Genomic DNA, 19,328 nt, shown 5'->3' with positions numbered 1-19,328 from the left:
TCTTTTTCAATTTTAAAAATGATTTTATCATCAAATTGATTATTTATCATTAATATAATATCAAAATATTCATCCTTATATAAGTGACTGTTAATAATTTGAATTAAATATTCTTCATTGTCTTTCAATAAGTTTATATCAATTTTCAAATTTTCTGATGTAGTTTCATTTTTTGAAAATATTATTTCCAGTATCTAAAAATTAAATTATTTAAATATATAAATACAAATTTTCAATCTGTTAATTTTTACCTTTATTACAGTATATGCATTGTCATTGAGTTTTAAATTATTTAAATAGCTCATTTTTCTTAAATAATAAGAATATGATTTATTGCAAAATTTATTGTCTTCGGGTATTTAAAAAAAATGTCCAAGTTTCCCTCTGGCAGAAGATATAAGAACTAAGAAAATACCGATAAAATAGATTTTTCCCAGCCCTCTGACGGAACAGATTGGAATTAAAATTATGAATCGGTAAAGTAGGTTTAAAAAAAAAATTAGACGCAGGTCACGCACGTTTATATCGTGGATGATCTTTACTTAATTAAACTAAATAAAAAGACATTGTTTTATATTGGTGAGAAAACAATTATAACAACAGTAACGTTGTGGTGTGTTGTCATTTTAAAATTGTATTAATCATTCAAACGTGGAAAACAGCTATTATCGAATGACAGGGGTTGAAGAAAAAAACAATCCTAACCTCCAAGAGGAGCGAGTGGCGGCTCCACCACGCAAGATTCGTCATCGGTATGTTTTTATTATTTAGCATATATATAATTTTTTTATTTAAAAATTCTTCATAAATTATCATTTATATGTGTATTTTATTTTTTGTAAATCTTTTGTGTTATGATTGGGGTTACTGAAATCATTTTAAGTTTTGTGTGGACAGATGACGCGGTTTCTTAGTTACACACATGCACGTTTTTAACCAATCAGAAAAAAGAGCACGTCGCCTGACCTAGCAATCCACCAATCCCAATTGCTTGAAAATCATTTGATAACAATGTGTGAAAATTTTGTTATTTTCTACAATCAATCTACAATCTAAAATAAAAATATAAGAATTATTTTTATCTGTTTTTTAACTATTAACAGATAAAACTATACAAGAGATTACATTTTTAATAGTAGTAATAATTATCAAGAAATATTATATAATAAGAAAATATTTTTAAATTGATATTATTACAATGAGTTTTATAAACATTTTTCTAGGTTATAAACAAAACTGTCAAAAAGTTCATACATTGTAATAATGATTTAATTAGTTAATTATATAATGCTTATTGTGTGTTAATTTTTTATTTAATTCACGTTATTTTTTCAAATATAAGTTCCTGCATGATTATTAAATAAATAAATTTTTTTTTTATTCATTACTTTTTAAAAATGCATATGTATTATGGCTCACATTTTGACGTAGTAAATCTTAATTACAAAAAAGAAATAGAGGGTTAGAAGGTATTAAAAAATGATAATAAATGTAGAGCTACATTACAAACATTAATAAATTAGGTGAAAAGACATTAGGCGTTATAAATACATACCGTTTATTTAGCTATATAAAAGCAAAAGTAAATGCAGTTTACCTATTAAAGTGGAACAGCTAACTTGTTTTATATTTACTGAAAATATTTAGTTTTGTACAAAAAAATAACATCTATCAATTTTAAAAAGATTTAAATTTTATTTAAAATTATTTTTATAAAATTAGACAAATATAAAATTTCTCATGCAAATGATTGTTGAACGAAAAAAAATATAACCTTTCGTCCTTCAAATTAATCAGTGATCCCTATGTTTAGTTCAGAGATGAGAATCATAATTTGTCTTTCCTACTGAAATAAATTTTATAACTGAATATAAACGATAGTTTTATAAAAAAAATTTAATAAATTTGTTAGTCCAAAAAAAAGTAATTGATTCTTTAAAAAGTTAATAATTGTTTGCATTTTGATTAAATCTTTAAATTAATAATAATAATAATTCAGACCCCACTATTTTCCGTTTTTGATAAATTGCAATTTAAATATATAACTCGAAAAAAAAAATGTTAACAGAAAAAAATTATTGACTGCACTTTATTAGCATGTTATCACTATTTATGCAAACGTTATCTTATTAATTTTATCTGTCTAAAAAAACTACTTTGACAGAAAAATATACATTCGTATGTAAAGTTGTAGTTATTTACACGTATTGATTCAAAAAAAAAAATATATATATATATTTTAAAAATGTAATTGACGTCAGAATTATTAAATCATAATTTGTTTCTCTCATCAAAATTATTTTTTTATTAAATTGTTTTAATTATTTCATAAACTAAATATTGTATATTTAAATTACAAAAGGACTATTCAAATTTTTCAGAAATAATAAATTAAGATATTTTTTTAAAAATTATTTTTATTACATTATAAAGTAACGGTGTAAAATTTATAACTTACTTAAAATTAAATATTGAAAGTAAAATAAAAACTTAGAAATAAAGTTTGAATATTATTTTTCAATGACAGTGTATACTATTAATGATATTCAGTTGCATAATAGGGTCAGTAACATCTAACTTGTAAAGTTGAATACTTAGTTTAAATTTTTAAATTCCGATATATACACGGTGAATTCACGTGTTATTGTTTCTATATATATGTACAATGTACAATAAAATTCGAAATAATTTATTTTATTGAATTTTATTAAAAATTGTACTGTTTGTTTGTTTTTTTTTTTTTTTTTTTTTTTTGAAACTTATCCTAAACATTTTTTAACAATTTTTTTTTTATTTTAATATTGGAAAAAATTTTGAAAAAATTAAATTCAGAATTTCGACATTTCACATGTTTTTTTTTTACCTCTTGATTTTTATTTAGCTTTTCTAGATGATTGAAATTTCAAAACAATAGTTTTAATCGCGTTTTGTATGACGATAACAAAAACCTATTATCACAATTCATCGTACGCACTATCTCGATAGAACTAAGTCAATGTCTATTGACACGCGTGGAAATGCTTCCCGACCCCTTGATCCCATCGTCCGGTCAATCTGGGGACTCTTTGTTGCTTGCTGATTCGTTTATAAACCAAATCAACTTCCTCAGTTCATAATTGACGCTCTCGGTGGATACCAGGGAATAGGAAGAAGAAAATACCTACAACAAGAAGAAGAAGAAATTATGGTGTTCTTTTTTTAAAATCTTCGTTTTTTTTTTTTACAATTTCTCATCACAAGTGAAATTAAATGATGGCTAAAAATTAAGTACACACATCAAGACTTGGATTAACTTAAAAAAGAAAGGAAGAAATAAGAAATTGAAAAAGAAAGAAAAAAAATTTTTTTTTTCGAAAATTGGGTCTGTTTTGGACAAAATTGTAAACTTCTTCTCAAATTTCTTTGGTGATTGGAACAAACTTCACCGGAAAGCTGGTATGCTTCGGAGTCTTCTCAATGCTGTTATCGGTACATTTTTACCCGCATGAACATTTTCAGGCTTTTTTGCTTTTGGTGAAGGTATTTTAAAAAATAAAATTTTTTGTCGCCTAAATACAAAAAATTAATTGTCTAAATCTAGAAATCTGATTTTTAAAAGTATTATCATAATTAATTTTAAATAAAAAGGAATTTTTATTTTAAAAAAATTGAAAATTTCAACATACTGATTACGTATCACTACCATACAAAATATGCACGTGACGTAATAGTGGTCATATTATTCAAGAAAATTAGTTATTTAAATTTGTGTTTTTGTCTTTCGTTGAAAGGTGAAAAGTTGATGCCAAATATTTCAAAACAGTTTTGAATCAAAAACATTTACAAAATATATTGAAAATAAAAACAAATTTACGTAATAACTCAAATAATATTTGAGAAAATAAATTAATGAATAATTTATAATTATTTAAGTCAATAATTTAATTAAAAATTAAAATTTATTTAATTAATAAACTTGAAAATTGGATTTTTAATTTAAAAAAAAAAATCACCAAGGCATATTTCTCTATTGTTTCAAAAATTAACCAAATATCATCTGCTTTATATCAAAAGAAAATAATCATTCATTAACAAAACTAAGCTTCTAATTTTAATATTAATTAACAATTCTAATCTAACAATCTTCTTCTGCTTTGAAATGAGTTTAATATTTTGAATATTATACTCTTTGGAAATCATGGAGCAAAAAAAAGCAAAAAAATGACAAATTGTTGAATTAAAAAATTATTTTGAAGGTAATACCATACAAAAAGACGACGACCAATCTCATCATCAGGACTTAGCCGATTCTATTTCAAAGGGCACCGAGGAAGAGATAAATAATAAATTAGAAGAAGAAGATAATCAAAGTTATTTTAAAGGCAAAAAAATGACTGAAACAGCATCAGTGAGTTTTGTTCTTGGTGATCCAGATCCCAAGGAGGAACTTGAAATAGAGGACAGCTTCCCAGAACCTGAAGCCAATGATAGGATTCAACAACCAATTCTTCCAGGATTGGTTGAACGACGAAAACGTCTCAGGTGATTTAAATTTATTTCCTTTTTCTTAGACAGAAAAATGGATTCTTCTACACAAAACAGAAAAAAATGGGAAAATTATCTCCATTCAGAGACAAAAAAAAGGAAAAAATATTTTTTTCCATTCGCGAACTATTATAATAATATAATTATTATAAATTAATACGCACAAATTGCAAGAATTTTATTTTCAACTATTCTCAAATTATTTTCCAAGGTAAACATTTTGAAATGAAGTTTGTTAAACTGCATAATTCCAAGACCCCTTTAACGACCCCTTAAAATGAATATTCAACCAGTTTTGCTTGCACATTTGATAGACAACTTGTAATTTAATGAACCCTTATTAAAATAAAAAATATCTTCCTATTTTTTTAATTTAGTTAAAAAAAAATTTTCTTACTATAAAAATTAAGTTTAGAAAAAATTACATTTTACAATTTTAAACTAAAAAAAAAACGAGAGAGAATTCAAAAAAACATTAATGATATTGATATGTTTTTATTTTAATATATTATATTTAAATATTACTTAAAATGCAATTATTAATTATTTATAAATATATTTAAATTTTGATATTTATCTAATCTTAACTACATATATTTGTACAATGTTGCTTATCAGTAAAGGTCAAACTAATGTTTTATGTAATGAAATGTTTAATTAATGTAATTTCTATATTGTATTGAAGAATTTTTTTTAAACAATTGAAAAAAAATGTTTGTATCATATCAAATGAAATATCTCAAAGTCAGCAAAAGCATTTTTTTTTAAAAATATGTTTAAAATTTTTAAAGAGCGTATTTTAATCTTAAAGTAAATAAAAATCTATCCACAGTGAAATTAAATCGTAATTATGCATGTTATATTTTAATATCAAGTTATGCATGGTAAAAAAATTATTTTTCATAATAGAACAAATTGTTGCAAGAACAAACCAGATTTGTTAGTTATACACTGAAAAAACATTTATTTGATTTAAATAAATATTTAATTAAATATTTATATTCAATAATTTAAAACAAATACTATTTAATTTACTCAATAATAATTTAGTAGAAATATATTTATTTGATAACAGATTTAAATCAAATAAAATTTTTTTCAGTTATTAACAATACTTTCTTATTGCTGTAACAATTTCTTTTATGGTTACTCAAATGATCTTTAATTTTTTGTTGTTTGCTGTTCTTTGCTTGAATAATATTTGCCAAAAATTTACATATATCATTCTATCAGCTAATCTTTTTTAATTCTGCACTCTTCTCTTCTTTTTATTTCAAGATTTTTCCATGCACATATTCAACTTTTACACGACTACAGTTATATATTTTATTAATGAAAATTATTTCTTATTTAATATAAATTTATTTATTTAAATTATATAAAAAATATTTAATAATTTTTTTTTCTTAAACAAAATTTTATTTATTAAATATTTTTTAATTGGAAAAAATTTTCATTAATTGAAATTATTATTGTATTAATAATAAATTAAAATGCATTTTTTATATATAGAAAAGAATGTCATTATTTTACTACGAAGATATTTTTTTTTTTTTCTTCAGATTATCTAAAAATGTTCTAACGGTGAAGTTCATGATCTAGAACCGGTTTTAACATAGAAAAAAAAATGTCTAATGTGGCATAGAACTAAAGTTGTAAATCGTGAGATGTTTGATTGAAAAGAACTGAACATATATACCTGAAAAAAAAGTAGTGGGGTCTTATACTCGCACACCTCTCCATAACAAATTCTCTACAGTCTACATTTATATTACAGTAGCTTAGAGCCACCTAAAGAGAAAAGATCTTATTTAATTTTTTAGTTATTTTTTTTTTTTTAATTATTTTTTTAATTTTTATATTTAGTTTGTTTTTTTAACTCATGCAGGAACTTTTAATATATTTTTTTGTTATTCAATGTGAATGTGATAGATAATATAAATATTGTGTTTCTAAAAGTGATAAAAAGTAATGTATTTTTTTTTAAATTATAAATATAATTATTGCTCACAAAGAAAAATAATATAAAAGAAATTGGTAAATTGCAATTGCAAAATTATAAGAAATAAATTCTTTTAATAAAATAAGTTGTAAGTTAATTTTTTTTTTTACTTTATAATGAATATTTTATAATAATAGAAAATTAAAAAATTCAGAAGTAAAAAATATCTATTATGAGTTTTTTTTTTTGTTGTGAATAATGAAAAACTGCACAGTTTGCAGATTACTTGAATGTAAAGAGTTCTATTAAAAGAAGAAGAAAAAAAAACTTATCTTGCAGTCACTGTAAAGAAAGTTATTTACATTTGCATTTTTAAACTCTCGTTAAACATTAAATAAGAGTTTAAAACGCAATAGTCTTGAATACTCATTATGACGTATATACTTAAATATATAGAATAAATTTATTTATTTTTTTTATTTTTTTTAAAATTTCCATTATAATTTATTGCAAAAAATACTTACAACTTTTTTTTTAAATTTTTTGAATTGAAAGAATTTTTTTCTTGTTAATTGAAAAAAATTACTCACCAAGAATAGAAAAAAGAGTAAAATGAAGAAGAAAAATGATTTTTTCTAAAAAATCAAGAAATTAATTGAAAGTGAAAAACATTAAGATTTTGAAAAACTTTGACTCGGTATTCAAGAAAGTTTTCTGGGTTTCTTTGAGTTGGTTTCTTCAGACATCAGTGATGAAACGTATGAAAAGATTTGTCCTGGCAGAACGTAGTGAAAAAAATGCAGTTTGGAAGAGTTCGGATAATTTATTGGCTGGAATTGTCAGGATGAATAGTGAAAATAATGAAGACAAGGAAGTCTTTAGTATAGAACCTACAATTATTGAAACTGAAAAAACTGCTGGGTTAACGTAATTAATGTTTATTATTTTTTCAGTTCCTAATTATATGAGTCACTTTTTTTTTTTTTGGAATTTGTGAATCTTTTTTGCAATTCTGATCGCAAAATAAAAAGAACAAGCAATTTAACTTGACGTATAAATAAAAAAAAAGTTTCTAAATTAAATCAGAGGAATTTAAATTGATTGATACTTTCTCCACTCTTATTCATATATTTATACGTATTACTTGAACACACAGTCTTACGTCATTTTTTGATTAATCAGAATTCAAGTTTTATTATAAATAATTTGCGAAATAAATATTATTATTAATTTTATGTAAACTTTTTTTTATAATGTTTTTAAAAAACCTAAAATATTAATTACTTTAGTTTGAAATTGAATTTTAGTTTTTAAAATAAAAAAAAACTAATATGAGATTATTTTTTATAGGCCCAGCATGTCGCAGGGCACGGTGATGATTCAAGCACAGAGCCGTCAACTCGAAAAGGATTTCACCGTCGCTACTCCTGAGGAATTTGTCCGACGATTTGGTGGTACAAGAGTCATCAATAAAGTAAATACTATTTTTCTTTTACATATTAAATTAATAGACACATTTATAATTAATTAAATAATTAATCGCATAATGATAGTCAATTAAATTAGAATTAAAATTAATTTATTTCTATTAAATCATTTTAATTATTTTGTAAAAAATCGTTTTTTTATATTTTAAAAAAATTATACTACGCTTCTTGATTAAATATTAAATGTATACAGAGGTAAACAATTACGTCTTTTTATCCTTGAGCATTGCTCTTTGAACCTTTGCTATGACGTTTACAATGTTTAGTATATACCAGTTATGTTCTGACAAATAAAAGTAGAGGCTAAAATTGTTTTCGTAAATATATTTTTTAATTAAAAATTAGAAATTTAATTTGCTTTTTAAATGTACATTTAATTATAAACAATATTTTTATTTGTTTTTTTTTTTTTAGGTACTCATTGCCAATAATGGAATTGCAGCCGTTAAATGTATGCGATCTGTTCGTCGTTGGTCTTATGAAATGTTTAAAAATGAACGAGCTGTTCGTTTTGTTGTTATGGTCACACCAGAAGACTTAAAGGCAAATGCAGAATATATTAAAATGGCCGATCAATATGTTCCAGTTCCAGGAGGTTCAAATAATAATAATTATGCTAATGTTGAACTAATCATTGACATTGCCATACGAACTCAGGTACATGCAGTTTGGGCTGGCTGGGGACATGCTTCGGAAAATCCAAAACTCCCCGAATTACTTCACAAAAATAACATCTGCTTTATTGGTATATAATAATAATTTTAAAACTAAAAATATATTTCCTCTTAAAAATAAAAAAAACTGATAATCATTTTGTAAATGCAAATAAATTTTCAGGTCCTTCGGAAAGAGCCATGTGGGCACTTGGTGACAAAATTGCCTCAAGTATCGTTGCTCAAACAGCCGATGTACCAACATTACCTTGGTCAGGATCAGAATTAAAAGCCCAATATAGTGGGAAAAAAATTAAAATATCCTCTGAACTTTTTAAAAAAGGATGCGTTTCCACTATTGAAGAATGTTTAGCAGCTGCGAATAAAATTGGATTTCCTGTTATGGTGAAAGCTAGCGAAGGTGGAGGAGGAAAAGGAATTAGAAAGGTGGAAAATGCTGAGGAATTACCATCGTTATTTAGGTTTTTGTCAATTTAAATACTAATTTAAAGAAAATGAAAAATATTTTTCTAATTTTATTTTTTCTGTTTTTATTAGACAAGTACAAACTGAAATTCCCGGATCTCCTATATTTATAATGAAATTGGCAAAATGTGCCCGACATTTAGAGGTACAACTTCTTGCCGATACTTATGGAAATGCAATTTCATTATTTGGACGTGATTGTTCAATTCAAAGAAGACATCAAAAAATTATTGAAGAAGCGCCCGCTGTCATTGCAAAACCAGAAATCTTTGAAGAAATGGAAAAAGTATATTTTAATTAATTAAATAATTATTATCTTATTATTCTAATAAATTTTTATTAATTAAAAATTAATTAAAAGGCTGCTGTGAGGCTCGCAAAAATGGTTGGATATGTAAGTGCAGGAACTGTCGAATATCTTTACGATCCATCAGGTCGATATTACTTTTTGGAATTAAATCCCCGTCTACAAGTTGAACATCCATGTACTGAAATGGTTTCCGATGTGAATTTACCTGCAGCACAATTACAAATTGCAATGGGTCTTCCATTGCATCATATCAAAGATATTAGATTACTCTACGGTGAAAGTCCCTGGGGTGATAGTACCATAGATTTTGATCAACCACGACATAAACCACAACCATGGGGACATGTTATAGCAGCTAGAATCACGAGTGAAAATCCCGATGAAGGTTAAAACTATATTTTAAAAATTTATTTAAAAAAAAAATGTTCAATTCAATTTTTAACTAAAATTTTTATTTTAGGTTTCAAACCAAGTTCAGGAACAGTGCAAGAATTAAATTTCCGTTCATCAAAAAATGTTTGGGGATATTTTTCAGTTGGTGCATCGGGTGGTCTTCACGAATTTGCAGATTCACAATTTGGTCATTGTTTCTCTTGGGGGGAGGATCGACAACAAGCTCGAGAAAATTTAGTAGTAGCTTTAAAAGAATTGAGTATTAGAGGTGATTTTCGAACAACTGTTGAATATTTAATTACACTATTAGAAACGGATTGTTTTCAACAAAATTGTATAGACACCGCATGGCTTGATCTTTTAATTGCTGATCGTGTGAGAAGTGATAAACCGGATGTTTTGTTAGCCGTCACTTGTGGAGCACTTCATATTGCCGATAGAACGATAACGGCAGCATTTTCTGGTTTTCAAACAGCACTTGAGAAAGGACAAATTCAAGCTGGTAATGATTTGAATAATGTTGTCGATGTGGAATTAATAAACGATGGTTATAAATATAAAGTACAGGCAACAAAATCAGGACCAAATACATATTTTCTTGTGATGAACAATTCTTATAAGGAAGTTGATTTACATCGATTATCGGATGGTGGATTACTTCTTTCACTTGATGGTGCTAGTTTTACAACTTACATGAGAGAGGAAGTTGATCGCTATCGTATTGTAATTGGCAATCAAACTTGTGTTTTTGAGAAGGATAATGATCCCTCATTACTTAGATCACCATCGGCGGGAAAATTGATAAATTTCCTCGTTGAAGATGGAGGACATGTTGATGCTGGTCAAGCATATGCAGAAATTGAAGTAATGAAAATGGTCATGACTGTAACGGCCGGTGAAGCTGGAAGTGTCTTCTATGTGAAACGTCCTGGCGCAGTTCTGGAAGCGGGAACATTAATTGCTCAATTGGAACTCGATGATCCTTCACTTGTGACAAAAGCACTGGAATATTCTGGCCAATTTCCAGCACCTGTAACACCGGCAGTACCTGAGAAATTAAATCACCTTCACGCAAAATACAGAGCGGCTTTAGAAAATACTCTCGCTGGTTATTGTCTACCTGATCCTTATCATCTTCCTCGTTTACGAGAACTTATTGAAAAATTCATGAACTCATTGCGTGATCCTAGTTTACCACTTTTGGAATTACAGGAAGTTATTGCTACAATTTCGGGACGTATTCCAATTTCAGTTGAAAAGAAAATTCGTAAATTAATGACACTTTACGAGAGGAATATCACTTCTGTGTTGGCACAATTTCCCAGTCAACAAATAGCGGCAGTTATTGATGGACACGCGGCAACACTTTCGAAACGTGCCGACAGGGATGTTTTCTTTTTGACAACGCAAACAATTGTACAATTGGTTCAACGATATCGTAATGGAACAAGAGGTCGTATGAAGACAGCAGTTCACGAACTTTTAAAACAGTATTACAATGTTGAGAGTCAATTTCAACAGGGACACTATGATAAATGTGTATCGGCTTTAATTGGCCAGTTTAAAGATGACAAGACAATGGTTACGTCAACAATATTCAGTCATAGTCAAGTGACAAAAAAAAATGTTCTTGTTACAATGTTGATTGATCATTTATGGACAAATGAACCGGGACTTACGGATGAATTGGCAAGTACTTTAACTGAATTAACAAGTCTCAATAGAACGGAACATAGTCGTGTTGCATTAAGAGCGAGACAAGTTTTAATAGCAGCTCATCAACCTGCCTATGAATTGAGACATAATCAAATGGAATCAATTTTTCTCTCAGCTGTCGATATGTATGGACATGATTTTCATCCAGAAAATTTACAAAAACTTATACTCTCTGAGACATGTATTTTTGATATTTTACACGATTTCTTCTATCATTCAAATCAAGTTGTTTGTAATGCTGCTCTAGAGGTTTATGTACGTAGAGCATACATCAGTTATGAATTAACATGTCTTCAACATTTGGAATTATCGGGTGAAATTCCCCTTGTACATTTTCAATTTATGCTACCAAATAATCATCCAAATAGACAAAATCAATCGTTGGTGAATCATAGAACGGGTGCAATGGCTGCATTTCAGGATTTAGAACAATTTAATCAGTATTCAGATGAAGTGTTGGATCTTTTGGAAGATCTATCGTCGCCAAATTCAGTTTCTGCTAAGGTTTTAGAAGCTGTTGAAGCCGTTGGAAGTGAATCGAGACACAGTACATCGATTAATGTTTCACTAAGTACAACTGTTGAGGGAAATGCTCAAAATGATGTTGGTGATGATCCAGCTGAACCATTTCATATTTTAAGTATTGCCGTTATTGATAAAGGAAATCAGGATGATGCAACAATGGCAAGAGTTTTTGGTGATTGGTGTGCATTAAATAAAGATGAACTTGTTGCAAGAGGTGTAAGACGTGTGACATTTTTGGCTTTGAAAAAAAGACAATTTCCCAAATTATTTACATTTAGACAAAGAGATGGCTTTATTGAGGATCGTGTTTATCGACATTTAGAACCGGGATGTGCTTTTCATATTGAATTAAATCGAATGAGAACTTATGATCTCGAGGCATTGCCAACGTCAAATCAAAAAATGCATTTATATCTTGGTCAGGCAAAAGTTGCTAAAGGTCAACAAGTCACGGATTATCGATTTTTCATAAGATCAATTATTAGACATTCTGATTTAATAACAAAAGAAGCGAGTTTTGATTATTTACACAATGAAGGCGAGAGAGTTTTACTTGAAGCAATGGATGAATTGGAAGTTGCTTTTTCACATCCTCTTGCTAAACGAACGGATTGTAATCATATTTTTTTGAATTTTGTTCCAACTGTTATTATGGATCCGGCAAGAATTGAAGAAAGTGTCACGAGTATGGTTTTACGTTATGGACAAAGATTGTGGAAATTGAGAGTGAGACAGGCGGAAATAAAAATGACAATACGTCCAGCACCTGGTAAACCAACGTCAAATGTGAGACTTTGTATTTCTAATGACAGTGGTTATAGTATTGATCTTCATCTTTACACCGAGGCAATTGATTCAAAAACGGGAATTATTCGATTTGAATCGTATACAGGTTCGGCGAATAATTCAAATAGACCAGGACCAATGCATGGTTTACCAATATCGACACCATATTTAACGAAAGATTATCTTCAAGCTAAACGATTTCAAGCACAAAGTTCTGGTACCACGTATGTTTATGATTTGCCCGATATGTTTAGACAGCAAGTTGAAAAAGCGTGGAAAGATTTTATTGATGAGCGACCGAATGGTGAGTAAATTTTTTTGAATTATTTTAGAAAATAATAACAAAATTGAAAATATTTAACATTTTTGAAATATTATTTTAGATGTGATAACAATTCCAAATCCTCTTATTGAAATCGTCGAATTGGTATTGGATGGAGATAATCTTGTAGAACTAAAACGTTTACCTGGTGAAAATAATGTGGGTATGGTTGCTTGGAGATTAACTCTTTATACTCCTGAATGTTCAACTGGTCGAGATATTATTTTAATTGCCAATGATCTAACTCATCTAATTGGTTCTTTTGGAATACCGGAAGATATACTTTTCTTTAAGGCTTCGGAAAGAGCAAGACAACTTGGAATTCCACGAATTTATTTCTCTGCAAATTCTGGTGCACGAATTGCTCTCGCCGAAGAGGTATTTCTTTTTTTTGGCAAAATAAAAAAAAAAAAATTTTAGCAATGAATAAAAAATGGAAAATTTTTTTTTCTAGGTAAAAGCCCTCTTTAGAATTGCTTGGGAAGATGAAAATGAACCTGAAAAAGGATTTAAATACATTTATTTGACTCCTGATGATTATGCACGATTATCGCCGTTAAATTCTGTGAAAGCATCGCTAATTGAAGACGGTGGTGAATCTCGTTATCGAATTACGGATATTATTGGAAAGGACGATGGTCTTGGTGTTGAAAATCTCAAATACGCTGGATTAATTGCTGGCGAAACATCAAAAGCCTACGAAGAGGTAAATTATTACATAAAAATATTTTATAAATTTAATGAAAATAAATAAATAAATTGATTTCAGGTGGTGACAATTTCTGTCGTTTCTTGTCGTGCCATTGGAATTGGTTCCTATCTTGTTCGTCTCGGTCAAAGAGTCATACAAATAGAAAATTCACATATTATTTTAACTGGTTATAGAGCTTTAAATACAGTTTTAGGTCGTGAAGTTTATGCAAGTAACAATCAATTGGGTGGTATTCAAATAATGCATAATAATGGTATTTCACATGCAATTGAACCACGTGATTTAGATGGTGTTGAAACAGTGTTGAGATGGTTGAGCTATATACCAAAAGCAAAAGGTTTACCATTGCCAATTGTCGAATCTCTTGATCCAATTGATAGGGATATTGGTTTTGTACCAACTAAAGCGCCTTATGATCCAAGATGGATGTTGGAAGGTAAATTAATTGATAATAATACATGGGAAAGTGGATTTTTTGATCGTGGCTCGTGGCAAGAAATAATGAAACCATGGGCACAAACTGTTGTTACGGGACGTGCAAGACTTGGTGGTATTCCATGTGGAATTATTGCCGTTGAAACAAGAACTGTTGAATTACATTTACCGGCTGATCCGGCTAATTTGGATTCAGAGGCAAAGACCGTTTCACAAGCGGGACAAGTTTGGTTTCCCGATAGTGCGTACAAAACAGCACAAGCGATCAAAGACTTTAATAAAGAGGAGCTACCATTATTTATCTTTGCCAATTGGAGAGGATTCTCTGGTGGCATGAAAGGTAAGAAATTCATTTTTAATTTAAAAAAAAAAAAATTTTAAATAATTTTCTTTTTTTTAGATATGTATGAACAAATTATGAAATTTGGTGCTTATATTGTGGATGGTTTGAGGGAATATACGCGACCAATTGTCGTTTATATTCCACCGTATGGAGAATTGAGAGGTGGAGCATGGGCCGTTGTTGATCCGATGATAAATCCACGACATATGGAAATGTTTGCGGACAATACAAGCAGAGGTGGAGTTTTGGAACCGGAAGGAATAGTAGAGATCAAATTTAGAAATAAGGATATTGTTAAAACTATGCACAGAAACGATTCAGTTATTCATAATCTCAAGGTAAATATTAGTGTAGAATATATTATTCCATGTAATTTTTCTTTACAGTCAAGAGTATTAATTTGTAAATTTTCAGGAAAAATTGGCAACAAGTACAGCGGAAGAGAAACCAATTATTGAAAGGGAAATTCATGATCGAGAATGTCATTTAGAATCAATGTATCATCAGGTAGCTGTTCATTTTGCCGATCTTCATGATACACCAGAGAGAATGTTGGAAAAAAATACAATTCAAGAGATAGTTTCTTGGCGTAGTGCTCGAAGAATTTTATATTGGCGATTGAGACGACGATTATTGGAGGATAGAATTCGTTCGGAAATTATATCCACACAACCGGGATTAGATGTGAGACAAGTTGATGCAATGTTGAGACGTTGGTTCGTTGAAGATAAAGGTGCAACGGAATCATATTTATGGGATCAAGATGAAGTTGTTGCCGCATGGTTGGAAGCACAATGTGAAAATGAAAATAGCGTTGTTATGAGAAATGTTTCTTGTGTGAAAAATGATTCAGTAATCACACGAGTTAAAGAAGCACTTGAATTATGTCCTGAAGTAAGATTTGATGCTGTGTTAGAAATTGTCAATCGATTACAGCCTACAGAACTCGCTGAATTACAGAGAACATTAGCTCAATTGGAATCCACGAGTCAAGAAAATCACAATGATTCTAGTGCCTCGTCGTAGTTAAATGTCTAATTAGAAGTTCAATTTAAAAAAAAAAAGCCCATTATTCATCTGTATACCTGGTGTATGCAGCTCTGTTAGAAACAATTCACTGTACAGGTCTTTATGTAAGAGAGAAACGTCTAAAATAACTAGGTAAGTTGTTTATTACGACTTGTGGTTGTTTGTCCTTTTTTGTACTATTACTATTGCTCATAAGCAGCATTTTTGAGAGACAATTCATCGTAAATTCCAAAAAAAAAAAAGCTGCTGAAAAAAAATCTTTTAACACATGATGTTTTATACACGTCTTAGTTTTTCAAATGTAACAAATGTAATTGAGAATATAAAGAGATTACATATTTATTTTTAGACGATGAGTGTTTCATAAATTCTTTATTCATATAAATGTACATGTATTATATTAAAAAGCTGCTTTAATATTCGTAAACCAATTTTATATATTTTACATACAAAAATTTTTAGATTTTTAAAATAATATACAATTTAAATTACTATACAATTATATACAAAAAAAAAAAACAAGTGTCTTAAAAATGATCAAAAAACTGGAATTTGATTACGAGGAACATTGATGAGATCGTCATCGATTGTTAATAAAATCATAAATGAAAAAAACATTGCTAGTGCTGATAAAAAATGCCAAATATCGTGACTATCAAAAAAATTCAAAACAAGACAGGGTTTATTGTAATTTCTCGATTCAGCTGCACTAAGATCCGAAGATGTTGAACGCATTAAATAAAAATAGAAAGCACCAAACCAGGTTAATATCGTAAGAATTATAAAAATTGATGGTTGAAGTAGAATCTTCTCGTATGCACAATACTAAAATAAAACAAATACAATATTTTTTTACAATAATTTTCATTAATTGATAAATAGTAAATAAAAAAAATTTTACCTTCATAAAACAATAAAATATCAGATATAATACAAGATTTAACATCAAAATTCCAAGTAGATACATGTTAAAATTTTTGTTGTAAAATAAACTACTGTAAATTGCAAGACTAACATTTGACGCAAGTGCCATTAAAAAAAACATAAATTTCAATACATAGAAAAAACTATAATCTTCTTCCCGTATCTTATGAAAATCGTATTTTATCGACTGAAACAAAAAAAAATGAGTTTTTTAATTTATTATTTCATATAGTATTACTATATAATTATTTTGAAACATACAAAATAGAATGAACTAAAATATCCTCCAAAAAATCGTCTTCTACCCAATGAATAAACTTCTGCAATTAAATAAGAAAAAAATATTAAATGCATAACAGTGAAAATGATCCGAAAAGGTAATGAACTATCGATAACTCCAATTAATGCAAGTAATATTATTAATGCTAATACACCAAAAGTCACTGGTGCTTTCGCATGTGTATCAGGATGTCGAATTTGATAAAGTTTCACCATACATAAAACAGTTATAATATACATAAAACTGGTATCTGAAAAAAAAAAATTTATTTCTATATTTATCTTTTAAAAATGATAATAATAATTATTTTTTTTAATCTTACCAAATTGTAAATTATTATGACTAGGGCAAATATGATAACATGCTGAAAGTACACCTTCCATTACTAATGCAATTCCCATTGCATAATATAATCCATAATGTTGAGGAATTCCATATAAAGTTTGTCTATTTATATCATTATATTTTTCTCTTAATCGTGTTATAATAATAAATAAAATTCCAAATAATGTATATCCAAAATTTGAAAAGACATTATTGAATGATGATAAAAAACCAAATGGTTGTGCACAAAAAAAATTATAATAACAAATATCTTGATTTCCACTTTCTTCAACATTTATTTGATTTGTTGTTACTAATTGTAAAACGGGTAAAATATAAAATACTGATACAGTCACAAGATAATACATATAAAGTCTTGATCTTTCACTAAGATCAACAGGCTCTTTTTTTGATAAGTCAGAAACACATAAAACTTGAATTTTGGTTAATTTTTTATCAGTAATTAAATTTTCCACCTAAAATTAATTATTATTAGTAAGAAGAAAAGAAAATTTGAAATTTTTGATTTTTAATTATACCTTATCTAAATCAATTGTGTAGTCATCTTGTTGATTTAGTATATATTTTGTATATTTAAATTTTTTATAATATAATAGAGAGCTGACAATATAAATAATTACAAAACCTAGAATTGCACTTATATATAAAATGCAGGCAAATAAATAATCATTTTTTACATGTCCTGAATTAATGGTGAGTGTAACAAATTTTTCACGTTTAGATAATGATAATAACATTTTACTTGGCTCAACTTCAAAACAGTTGGAATCATCAGTTTTTCCAACAAGTACTATGAAAAAGCCATTTGGAAAATTATTTTTCTGAAATATTAATTTTCTTTTATTATTTGCTGATATATTTTTGCTTTTTCTGATAAATTTATAAATACTTACAGACACTGTTATTGCACCTTTATGACTAACAGTCTGCCACAAATCTGCATATTTTATATTTTTTTCAACATCTAATATGGAACACTAAAAAGAAAGATAAGTAAAAAAATTAAAATATTTTATAGAACAAAAAAAAATTTTTTATTTGTATTTACTTACTGATTTATTTTGAATAGAGAATATCATGCATGTCTTACTGTCTGATATTAATTGAACAATAACAGATTTACTTTCAGATTTTTCATCAAATGAATAACTATAATAGGCTGGTTCTGAGGGTGTTATCCTTATGTTTTTTCTCACTTCACCAGTTCTGCATAAAGTTTTTTTTTTCATAAATTAATTTGAAAAAGTAATAATAAAATTATGAATTCTTGTTTTACCTTATATGAAAATCTTCAACAGTTAGTAATTTTAGTTTAAAACTGACTTTAGAATTACTTAATGTTGAAAGAGTAATTGTAATAGTTTCCTCATTATTTGTCGAATTTTGATTTGATGTACATAAAGTTCGACTAGAATTGGTATAATTTGAATTTCTCGATAATGGAATCTGCCAGGAAAAAACTTGATTTTTTTGATTAACAATTATATGTAATGGAAAATTAAATGTGGCATTACTTTCGACAATAACTCGTGTTTTTTTCAAAAAATTATTCTGAAATTGATGAAATTAATTAATTTTAAAAAATTAAAATTAATAGCTAAAAAAAAAGTATAATGAAAAATCTTACAACGTTTCTTTTGTATGCAAAAATGTTATCAATTTTTGAATTCACACTTCCTTCATAAAGTTCATTATAATTAGCTGCCACAACAATGGGTGACAATGTTGAATTATTTTGTAAATTAGCCTTAGTCACAATTATAGTTAATATAATTGTGACAAATAATATATTATTCGTCATTTCCGAAGCTTCCTTTAAAAGAATTCTTTGTTCATTCATTATAATTCATGGTCAATTTAAATCTAATTAAAAATTATGTGAACTTGAAAAAATACAATTCATTTGGAAAATTAAATTAGTCATTAATAGATTATTAAATTATAATTGTTGTCTTGTATTTTTCAATCACAATTTTTTTTTTATTATTTTCAACAGAAAAGTAAATGAAAATGAAAATTAGATTAAACATTTTTTAAACACTTTTATTATAAACTTTTAATAACACTTTTTTTAATATCTTATAATTAATTAATGTAACTTTTATTACATTATTAC

The 19,328-nt window shown here is 27.3% G+C and overlaps 2 protein-coding genes across 8 annotated transcripts; one reads left to right on the top strand and one right to left on the bottom strand.

The window, feature by feature from the left end:
- Positions 1 to 484: 484 nt before the first annotated feature.
- Positions 485 to 16,011, top strand: LOC127282670 (acetyl-CoA carboxylase). 6 transcript variants are annotated; one of them, XM_051307063.1, is made up of 13 exons: positions 485 to 752; positions 4,236 to 4,521; positions 7,817 to 7,940; positions 8,368 to 8,698; positions 8,791 to 9,088; positions 9,165 to 9,378; positions 9,454 to 9,787; positions 9,863 to 13,126; positions 13,206 to 13,522; positions 13,599 to 13,850; positions 13,914 to 14,631; positions 14,692 to 14,972; positions 15,049 to 16,011. In XM_051307063.1, the coding sequence occupies exons 2-13, from the start codon at positions 4,370 to 4,372 to the stop codon at positions 15,658 to 15,660; spliced, it is 6,897 nt and encodes a 2,298-aa protein (XP_051163020.1). In that variant the 5' UTR covers positions 485 to 752; positions 4,236 to 4,369; the 3' UTR covers positions 15,661 to 16,011. The 6 variants fall into 6 exon arrangements, with proteins under 6 accessions (XP_051163020.1, XP_051163022.1, XP_051163016.1 ...); XM_051307059.1 differs by lacking the exon at positions 485 to 752 and adding an exon at positions 3,098 to 3,468; XM_051307061.1 differs by lacking the exon at positions 485 to 752 and adding an exon at positions 3,099 to 3,435.
- Positions 16,002 to 19,183, bottom strand: LOC127282671 (SID1 transmembrane family member 1-like). Of its 2 annotated transcripts, none has more exons than XM_051307067.1 (6): positions 18,265 to 19,178; positions 17,731 to 18,189; positions 17,190 to 17,667; positions 16,849 to 17,117; positions 16,565 to 16,774; positions 16,002 to 16,488 (listed from the first exon to the last, which is right to left on the bottom strand). In XM_051307067.1, the coding sequence occupies exons 1-6, from the start codon at positions 18,439 to 18,441 to the stop codon at positions 16,201 to 16,203; spliced, it is 1,881 nt and encodes a 626-aa protein (XP_051163024.1). In that variant the 5' UTR covers positions 18,442 to 19,178; the 3' UTR covers positions 16,002 to 16,200. The 2 variants fall into 2 exon arrangements, with proteins under 2 accessions (XP_051163024.1, XP_051163023.1); XM_051307066.1 differs by having other exon boundaries at positions 16,229 to 16,774; positions 18,265 to 18,418; positions 18,489 to 19,183.
- Positions 19,184 to 19,328: the final 145 nt, after the last annotated feature.

This window comes from Leptopilina boulardi, unplaced genomic scaffold (genome assembly GCF_019393585.1).
Source record: "Leptopilina boulardi isolate dan_hultmark-lab unplaced genomic scaffold, ZJU_Lbou_2.1 LbouV2_302, whole genome shotgun sequence".
In the NCBI taxonomy this organism is placed as follows: domain Eukaryota; kingdom Metazoa; phylum Arthropoda; class Insecta; order Hymenoptera; family Figitidae; genus Leptopilina; species Leptopilina boulardi.
Note: the sequence above shows the minus strand (reverse complement) of the source record. Positions and strands in the feature narration are given on the sequence as shown.

Coding starts and splice junctions, on each gene's coding strand:
- LOC127282671 (XM_051307067.1), bottom strand. CDS start 18,441: ATGAAAAAAAAAACTTTATGCAGAACTGGTGAAGTGAGAAAAAACATA. Junction 16,775..16,848: donor ATTTTAGTTCATTCTATTTT/GTATGTTTCAAA, acceptor TTTTTGTTTCAG/TCGATAAAATACGATTTTCA. Junction 16,489..16,564: donor TATTTTATTGTTTTATGAAG/GTAAAATTTTTT, acceptor GTTTTATTTTAG/TATTGTGCATACGAGAAGAT.
- LOC127282670 (XM_051307059.1), top strand. CDS start 3,438: ATGCTTCGGAGTCTTCTCAATGCTGTTATCG. Junction 13,127..13,205: donor TATTGATGAGCGACCGAATG/GTGAGTAAATTT, acceptor ATATTATTTTAG/ATGTGATAACAATTCCAAAT. Junction 14,973..15,048: donor CAGTTATTCATAATCTCAAG/GTAAATATTAGT, acceptor GTAAATTTTCAG/GAAAAATTGGCAACAAGTAC.